This window comes from Lithobates pipiens, unplaced genomic scaffold (genome assembly GCF_037356315.1).
Source record: "Lithobates pipiens isolate NorthernLeopardFrog02 unplaced genomic scaffold, aLitPip1_a1.2 Scaffold_27, whole genome shotgun sequence".
Lineage (NCBI taxonomy): Eukaryota > Metazoa > Chordata > Amphibia > Anura > Ranidae > Lithobates > Lithobates pipiens.
Genome location: NW_027507788.1, coordinates 81,547,091 through 81,556,868, shown reverse-complemented (window position 1 = coordinate 81,556,868; position 9,778 = coordinate 81,547,091). Strand labels below are relative to the sequence as shown.

Sequence of the window (9,778 nt, the reverse complement as noted above, 5' to 3'; positions counted from 1 at the left end):
AATAGGAGGAACTTTGCAAACATAAGGTGCTCTCTGTGAATGGGAGGGACATGTCTGACATGGGGTGCTGTATGTGAATGGAAGCGAAGTGAATTACCTGGGGTGCTCCCTGGTAATACAAGGCAAAAAAATTGATATGGGACCCTTTTTACGAATGTGAGAAGCATGGCTAACATGGGGTTTTGACTGCGAAAGGAGGAAGGGGGCATTAGGTCCTTTATGTGAAAAGTCTGTTGTTTAGTCACATCCACATTTTGGCCGTGTCCACATTTTTCAATGTGACTATTCCCACATGCCCTCAGTTGTTTTTTTATCGCAGGTTCATTAGAATACTATTCACATCCCCAGCGAAGATTGAAGTATATTAAGTGACAATATCAAATTACTGTATATCACAAGTAACCTCACTCTCATATATGAAAACATTTACCAATTAATTTGTTTGTATACTTTAATATATACCAGAAAAATTAAAGATAGAACTTTATTGGCTTATATGAAGAAAACTTAATTTTCCTTTTTCATGTTTGTATGCAGACTTTCTATTATTTCTATTTTGATACATCTATCCTCACCCTTAAAAATGAAGTGCAGTGGGGCAAGTGGTGCAGTAAAGTGGACAAGTGGAACTCTGATTCAAGGACACCTACCCCCTCCACCCACTTTACTGATGTGAGTATATGATGCTTTAAAGATTACTATATTGCATGAGGCATTTTTGTGTATCAAGTATTAGTAACAGTGACATGTAAATATCACATTTTACCACTTAGGCTTAGAAAATTTTATTTTTACTTCTGCCGAGTGGAAGGGATGCCACTTGTGCTACTACAGAAACCCTTGGTAAAAAATGAGAACTAATATTTAGTTATTTTCATTAATACCAAGACATATGACAAAAAGAAGTGCATGGAACAAATTAGTCTTATGCCACGTACACACGATTGGAATTCCGGTCAGAAAAAGGACGATGAGAGCTTTTCATCGGGAAATACGAACGTGTGTATCCTCCATCAGAATTTAGCTGTCCAAATTTCTGCCAGCAAAAAATTGATAGCATGTTCTCAATTTTACCGAAGGAAAAACTTTATATCGGAAATTCCAATCGTGTGTAGGCAATTCCGACGCGCAAAAACTCACATATGCTCAGATTCAACTAGGAGATGGAAGCTATTGGCTACTGGGTATTGAACTTCCTTTTTCTACTCCCGTCATACGTGTTGTATGTCACCGCGTTCTTGATGGTCGGAATTTGGTGTAACCATGTGTATGCAAGACCGGTGAGGATTCCGTCGGGAAAACCATCATAGCTTTTTCCGACCAATATTCAGATTGTGTGCACATGGCATTAGATTTCTATTGGTTAGTAATGAATTGGTGCACTTGCCACTTTTTTAATCCACATTGGGTGAAGGTCATTAAGAAAGCAATTTTTACGGAATAGCTGAAGTTGAATGGAAAATGGCAAGACATAATATGCAATGTACAGTATCTAGTTGCATCTCACCATTATATACTTGTAAAAATAATTCATCTACAAATGTGTTTATATTGATAATGGCTCTGTCTTTGGTTTTTGAACACTTTGCAGAATAAAAAGTACAGTACGTGTTTATAGATACACCACAATCCACTTAGATATGAATAAACTTGCTTTTAATCAGTTCACAAAGTACAGAAAAGTTCCCATGTGTCATGACATAATATGTGTATAAAAATCTTCAATACCCGACAAAAATATAACTTATAACTTAAAAATATTAAATTAAAAATACTTACAAATAAATTGTAAAAACTTTAAATATCTGAAGTGTGTGTATATAATATATTTACACCTGAAATATTTTTTACAATCTCCCCCTTTACCAGAAAATGTGATATAAGCATACAGAAAACTTCCATACAGTGCTTATTGCCTGCCTTTGGCTTTTTGGCTAGTGTGGAAATAAATGCCCATCTTATGCTAAGTTGTCTTTTTTCCATGTTGGAAAAGCCATAAGAGAACTTGTAAATTATTCTTTTCGAGAGGAGGTTTCCTGTAACGCTCACCCTTCAGACCATTATATGGTTAAATGACATTTCTGGGATTTCAGCTTTAAAGGGTGGCTTTAAAATATCGGTCTGGCAAAATATCAATGTCAATCTAATATGTGCCACTGGAGAAATACGCACTGAACATCTGTTGTTGTGCAAGTATTTTTCTTCTAATATCTAGTGCAAAAGGAAAAAATACTCGTCACTTGTGACCTTACTACAAGAGGTAGAAAAGGAGGAAGTATTTTGTTTGGAATGGGGATCTAGGTTTTACGTAAACATCTTCTTCCCTCCTCAGCAAGCCTAAGAAACACTAGGACACGCAAGTGCAATTGTTCCCTTATCATCCCACCTGCATCCGGTAGGCACACTACCATCCACAAGAACTGCAAAGCATAACATTGACGTCACGCTAAATATAACTTTATAATATTATTCTTGGCACACAGAGATACACAGTAGCTTTGAAGCACATTACATTATTACTGTTCGAAAGCATACTCCTGGCATAGTAGTTTCACTTTGTGTAAGAAGAGGGTAAAGTTTTGCTAAGGTGGAAATCAGTGCACAAATCTTAGTTTCTTCTATTAAAAGCAGGTGCATCACTACACAATTGTGGCCTTTGCAGGTTCTGTTTTAGCTCGTCACCTGACAACCCAGAAACCCATCTTGAAGACTTGCTCTTGGTTTTGCACCACAGGACACTGTAAAGTCCACAAATTCAGCTCTATATAATATTCATTTCCAGGTTAAGTCTTCTTTGAATTGTGGAGTAACCTTGGAAAGTCAATCAGGATCTATGTGGTCTGTACAATTTTAGTTGAATCAGTCCTGTCTTTACTGTAAACCAAGGATCGGCGCCTTCTACCATATCCTAATGGATCCTTGGTGTCTCTGTTGGAACCATCTTTGTAGTTGTTCTTTCCAAGGCGATATAACATGTTGGCTAAATTCTGGATCTGACAAGTGCCCAAGTGGCAGCCACGGGCATTGACTGATGGAGCATACCGTTTTTCTCTATGGTAGCTGAAAAATAAAGGTCAATATACTTTAAACTCAGGTCAAATAATACAATGGTGGGGCTTATTTTTGTGTTTTTTTACTACACAATGCTCTCCTGTGCATACAAAAAACAATGTAAGTAAAAGGCGCAAACACTTAGAGTTCTACAGCAACCCAAAGAATATATAGGAAGTCCATAAAAAGTCCATAAAACATAAATAAGTCCATGCACTGAGGGCTGCCACCATATGGGAATAGAGGCCAGATCTCCTGCACATACATACTGCTTTCATTTTATTCGCACCCCTCTCCTGTACATACTGTATACCCCCAACACTCCTTACCTGAACATATTGGCCGCCATTATTCCATCCACATTCTTCTCCTCCCCATACTGCCTACTGTCATACTGTTCACACTCCTCTCTTGTGCATACTGTCACTATCAAACCCATTAGCACTCCTCTACTGCACATACTTATGCCTTTTACCCTCTGCACCCCTAAAAAAAGTTCTTCTGCAATATTTATAATATCCCCAATCGTGCACTAGTAATATATATGTGCATGCGGGTAAGAATTTTTAATTACCTTAGTGTGTTCTGATTGTTATCTTGAAAGTTCTCTGCATTTGAATTGTCTTCAGACTCCTCCATAGCAGAATTGTCAGCATTTCTTTCATCTCTTACAAGCCTCTGTTTTGAAGAGCCTCCTAACTTTTCCAAGAAAGACACCACAGGCGGAGGCATATGTCTGTAAAAGAAATACGTTTTTAGTAGTTATCTATGTAGGTAACGCACCAGCTTGCTTTTTCTATCTGTTATCTAACTGACATTGCCTCAAATGGCCATCTCTACCTAGCAATGTTAGATGTTCTACTGTTATTAAGTCACTGCCACTGACTAATGACGCAAGAAAAAATGGGGCACGGGATTTTGGCTCTCTACAAGTCACTAGGCACACTTGCTCCCTTTTACCAGCACTTCACAAAATGTGGACTCAACTGAGGAACAGGGTAAGGACCCAGAGTTGAGAATCTAATACATACAATGCAATGGTTGTGCCAAACATGCAAACGTCTAATGTTTTCAATGATAAAATTGATTTATAGCAAAAAATACCAACTCATTTTGGGGGACCAAACACACTAGGGTTTTGCTGCATTCACTGACACTGGTTTAACCTGCTCTTCTGAAACTGTTCCAAGCAGTAAATCATAGTGATCTATTTGGCATTTGGTTACGATTTAAGTCCAGCCAAAATTCCTAAGCCCTGATGAAGGGGAAGTATGTTTGGTCCCAGAAAATGCATTGCTTTTTTATCTGCTATGAATCAATTTATTGACTAATTTACCTGTCACATCACCAAGTGAGAGGAAACATGAAAATCTGGATGCTGCATGAATTGACATTCATATTGACTATTTTAAGAAATAGTTGGAAAAGCCAATTGCTGCAAGTGCAAAATCTGTTTGCACATCTATTAAAAGTATTAAAAAATCTTTGTGTCTAGGCTGTATGTTTACCTGATTTTTTGGTCCATCCAAAGGGAGTTGCAGACACTGAAGGTCATCACAAGGAAAAACAACGCAAGACATTCACGTCGAGCCATGAGTGCTAGAGAGGAAAAAGCATAGTGTCATTATTAGACAGGTCTTACAATGTCCAGCCAACTTCCTTCATTTGATCTATATTTATATTGTTTTGAAAAGGCTTATGCCAAATCTCATGTTCTCGTAGAACAGCTTGGCTGCTTGACAAAGTCACAAAGTAGACTGAGACCAAGGTGACCAAGAAAGGCCTAAGATCCATTAGCCAATATACTAAATGGTCTTTTTATACCTTGTGTACATAGTGACATACAAGATGTCAACAGAATGTGCAAAAGTAATGAATAATTTAGACATTTTTGGTGGCAAAGCCTTCCTAGTGGCAAGTAAATCAAGTTGTAGGGTGATGCCAGATAAGGTTTTTATCAAAACTTCAGTATTAGCCATTCTTTAAACTAATATTTTTGTAATCTACTTTGTAACATGTTGGATATACAAATACACTGTAATGCCGTGTACGCGTGACCAGACTTTCCGGCAGACTAGGTCTGACGGGATCAGTCCATTGGACAATCCAATCATGTGTGGGCTAATCCGATCGTTTTTCGTTATAAAAATCAGACGGATCTAGAAATAAAACATGTTTCAAATCTGTCCGACGGACTTAATTCCTATCGGGAAAACCGTTCGTCTGTATGTTGGTCCGATAGACCAAATACAATGCAAGGGAAGCTATTGGCTACTGGCTATTGAACTTCCTTTTTTAGTCCTGTCTTACGTCATCACTTTCAAAACGAACGAACATTCGAACGGACTTGTGTGGCCAAGTCCGTTCGTTCGGAAGTCCGTCGGAACTCTGCTGAAAAGTCAGTTGGGAAGACCGTCGGACCTAGTCTGCCAGAAAGTCAGGTCGTGTGTACGCGGCATTACAGTTCAGTGTTAAATCGTGATTATTTTTTTAAAGAAAACATGGCATGCGGCAAAACAGCATAGCATACCTATCTGTTAAATGGCTCTGTTAGATGTTCTAATATTAGACACCTCCCCCCCCCCGACCCTTGCCCCGCAGAGTGTTTAAAGTACTCCATAACAAATCCAGGACAAATTCTGTTGAGATTGATAAGCGTCATTTTAATTGCTTGTCATGTTAGGCATGACAAACACCCTTCCAACAATGTCTTTAAACTAAAACTCTAGCAAGTATGCCTGTTCATTAAACAGCCTGAATATGAAAGAGCACATCACTGCAGTGGAGGCGAGCACAGACGTGTGCATTGGTATGGTGACAGCAAGTTCTGAGGCCTGTGTTGGTGAAGTAGTTAGTGAAGAGGAAACATGTGGGAGAGGTGCTGGGAGAAGGAGGAGGGTCAAGCATACTGGTAAGAACAGGAGTTGGTGTACAGGTGTGGTACAAGCGGTGAAGGATGAGATATAACTGCAATGATGAGAGCTTGGGGGGAAGGTTTCATGAAAAAGCAATGATGGGTAGGTTTCAGGCATGGTAGTGAAAAGCGGAGTGTGGGTACACTGAGACTCATTAAAAGGTATCTATTGCAAAAGGATAAGCATATAGTTCCTCTGTCAGGCCCTATTTTGTCCAGCTTGATGTTGTAGAAGACCATTCAATGGTTGGCATAAGTGATATGCTTGGTGACTATCTAAGAACCTGTGTTGACAGGTTTAGTTGTTTAGTTCACTTCCAACAAGTTTTGTTAGTCTATGGGAGTACAAAACCCACTTGAAGCAGGTGAAATGCAGTTCAGAAGGAGGACAATTGTGCATCAAAGTCCACCAACACAAGCCCTTAGGATGCTAGAAACTGCTAGATCATCTGAACGTGAAAAGTATGACAGCTTTGTATGATGCTCTGTTTGGGAATTTGTGAGTTCAATTGAATTTCATTATATCTTTTTAAACAGCTTTAATATTTTTGTAAATGTATGAGCTTGTAGTTTCTAGGCATTATGAGATTTACATGGGACAATATGACAAATGTAAGCTTGTAATGGCAAACACACAACTATAGGCAAGAAAAATAAGTTGCACTTTCTAATTGTACAGCGTGGATTACTATACATTACTGCTTTTTATGCTATATTAATAAATTAATGTATACTGATTATCTTTAAAAACACAAAGAAATAAAATTATCCATATAAAGGGTTATGGAATAATATATCTCAGAGGTTTTTGCTGAGTTATTTCAAGCATAGGCTTTTGAAACAATTAAATAAAGAGGCTTTCTTGTGATGTGACTATTTTCTCATAGTTATATGTGCAGACTTTTTTTTTTTAAATGAAGGTTGCCCAATCATTAATTTAACTTTTATTGGTATTTAGATTCTTATACATTAATATTACTAAAAATAATCAGTTTAGACTATTAATGTGGTGTATTACTTAGTAGAGATGAGATATACCCCTCTGCTATATTATTACACAGCTTAAAATAGGAAATTGCTGTCTAAGCTATGTTCTAAACCACAGTATGTAGGCATTGGCATACTACTACCGAAACTGACCTTATCCAACCTTCTTAAAATGCATTTTACACCTTAGTATTCCTTGGGTGCTCAATAAAATCTACACTTTAAAACAGTTTCAGCTCATATCGAGAGATAGACAATTTAATGTCTGTTATATAAGTGTGGCTGGCCCATAAATCTAGTATTTTACTAATCTCAAATTAATTTGACATTTGCATACATTTCTAACTAATGAAAACATAATGTATACTTGCGGGCTTACTATAATAGTGATTAAATGGAGGTGTTACTCATATTCAGTCAGTATCATTTTATGTTTCATTTTCCACCTAAAGATAAAGATAATTTAGGATGGCATTTTTTTACTGTTGGCAACAGCACTGTCAGTACTTTGCTCTTGTTTTTATACCTCTTCATTACTCCAGTGAACACATGTACTATTGCAGTTCTCCATTCATATAGAGTATAGTCTAGCATTTTGGAAAGCACCAAGGATCCCCGCTGTGAACTGTAAGGATTATATTGCCTTGAGACAGGCTCAGGCTGTATATCAGAGCACGCTGCAACCCTTATATTATATTGCATCAGAAAAGAAGCCAACATAATTTGCAAGTCCATGCCCGCCAAAACGAGTTTAGAATTTACTTGTAGTATGTGTGTGTGTGTGTGTGTGTGTGTGTGTGTGTGTGTGTGTGTGTGTGTGTGTGTGTGTACCTGCATTTTAATAACTATAATGGGCAAAAATTATCTTTCGATGTAAAACTACTATTACTTAAAATGAAATAAGCACAATACCTAATATTAATAATAATAATTTAAGGAAAGAACATATGTAATGGCAAACTAAAACATTTCAAAGTGTATTTAAAAAACAAACAAATCAGATTTCATTATATGGCTATTTTAAAATGAATAACATTAACTGTTTAGGAATATTTGTAATAAATAAACAAGTTTGAATTGTATTAAAATGAAGCAGTATTTAAATATAGTTTAAAAGTGTATCAATGGTCTTTAAAAAATATTTTACTTGATATAAGCTATATGTAAATATTACAGCTGTACAACAAATATTCTAAAAGGTTTAGCATGTAGGGAGAAGGCAAAAGATCTAGCTTACCTTTATTACTAAGCTGTGTGTATGTCCTCAGATGTTCTGTGTGATTATTCTGGCACAGGATGCACTCCAATGAATAAGTGCTCTTGAACAAAGCTTTGTCCTGCTTGCCTGGGTTGTAGCTGTACTAGTGCCTCCTTATATGCTGCCTGACCAGGAGGAGAACAGGGGGAGGTCAGGAGGGGATGATGTCATTGGCAGTCATTGTGCATCTCAGGAGAACTTACATAGATGCCAATTACCAATGCACATGACTAATATTTTGTATACTTTTTATAAGATTATTGCTGCCTTGCCTAGAGTGAGATGTCATCAGGTTATGTATTTTAACATTAATTTATACTTCTGAGATGAAAAACTTCCATTTTAAAACCATTGTACTTTCAAACATGTAAAGCTTTTTAATATAAAAGACAGTACTTTATTTATTTTCTTGCTTTTTTTTCCATTTGCTAAATGTTCCTGGCTTTAATACTTGCTGAGTCTGACCGTTGACAAGTGTGCAGATTAGGAAAATTGAATTTAAGTCAGAAGTCTTAATCTGTACACTTGTTCCAGGTCATTGGCTCAGATTAGTGAAGCAAGAGGACTGGGTTGACAGCCAGGCTATCTAAAACAGTTTTAGAAAGGAGGGGCAGAAATGGCCCCATCCATATTTCTCTAATGGCAGTTTAGATATTTTAGCTTTGGGTGGAGGTGGTTTCAGTCATTTACAAGACCATTATCTTTCTATAGACTCCAGTTCTGATATGTGCCTATTTAACACATCCACTACAAAGTGTTAGCTTCCTATTGGACCTTTTCAACATTACAGATACTACAGCATAAGGAGCAAGACTGGAAGTGTGGCAGGGGTGTAAAAACACACTCTAGCAGATGGGTACTAATTAAACCCAGAACCAAAAATAGAATAAAAATAGAATATACTGCAGCTTACAAATCATTAGATACTACTAGGAAGAAAGCACAGTCTGCAAATGCAATGAACAAATAAATATGGCCATATATACAAATTGTTTACAAACTAAATACAGAGGCAGGGCTTTAAAATGTCTACACTTTAAGAGAATACAGCAATATGTTATTCTAGTTGGATTAGAACGGTGTATAAAAGATTTAGGATATGAAAATAAAATAATTATAATTAAAAATGGTATTAAACCCAAAACCAAAAATGTAATATATTGCAGCTTAACAATCATTAGATGTGATGGATGCATTTGTTTTCTTTTTTTATCAAAAATATTTTTTTGGTATGTTTGTTGGATGTATATAGGGGAGATTCCAACTAGGAAGATGTGCCAGTGGAGGGTATCATCCTTGTAATAAATATATTGCAAAATATGGTAAATGGTAGGATTTTAAACACTCCTCCTGTTGGACTAAATGAAGAACTAAGGTCGAAGCGTTTTGTGCGAATAACGGCTTCTTCAGGGCTTCTTAAATGCACATGATCACAAAAATATAGTATTTTCAGAACATCAGACTATATAGTTTTATTTATTTATAATAGTCATTAGGTCAAAAGAAAAACATAATAGCTATCCGCAAGGAGAAGATAGGGATGGGGGAATGGGAAGGGAACACAATAT

At 36.7% G+C, this 9,778-nt stretch overlaps 1 protein-coding gene across 1 annotated transcript; it reads right to left on the bottom strand.

The window, feature by feature from the left end:
* Positions 1 to 1,634: 1,634 nt before the first annotated feature.
* Positions 1,635 to 8,330, bottom strand: LOC143933941 (uncharacterized). The gene is made up of 4 exons (XM_077457119.1): positions 8,190 to 8,330; positions 4,560 to 4,650; positions 3,626 to 3,787; positions 1,635 to 3,060 (listed from the first exon to the last, which is right to left on the bottom strand). Exons 2-4 carry the CDS (start codon positions 4,643 to 4,645, stop codon positions 2,832 to 2,834), a joined length of 477 nt encoding a protein of 158 aa, XP_077313245.1. The 5' UTR covers positions 4,646 to 4,650; positions 8,190 to 8,330; the 3' UTR covers positions 1,635 to 2,831.
* Positions 8,331 to 9,778: the final 1,448 nt, after the last annotated feature.

Excerpts from the sequence above, each read along its gene's own strand:
- LOC143933941 (XM_077457119.1), bottom strand. The coding sequence starts at position 4,645 with ATGGCTCGACGTGAATGTCTTGCGTTGTTTTTCCTTGTGATGACCTTC. Across the intron at positions 3,788-4,559 it reads TGGATGGACCAAAAAATCAG|ACATATGCCTCCGCCTGTGG; the intron begins GTAAACATACAG and ends TTTCTTTTACAG. Across the intron at positions 3,061-3,625 it reads AACAATCAGAACACACTAAG|CTACCATAGAGAAAAACGGT; the intron begins GTAATTAAAAAT and ends TTTATTTTTCAG.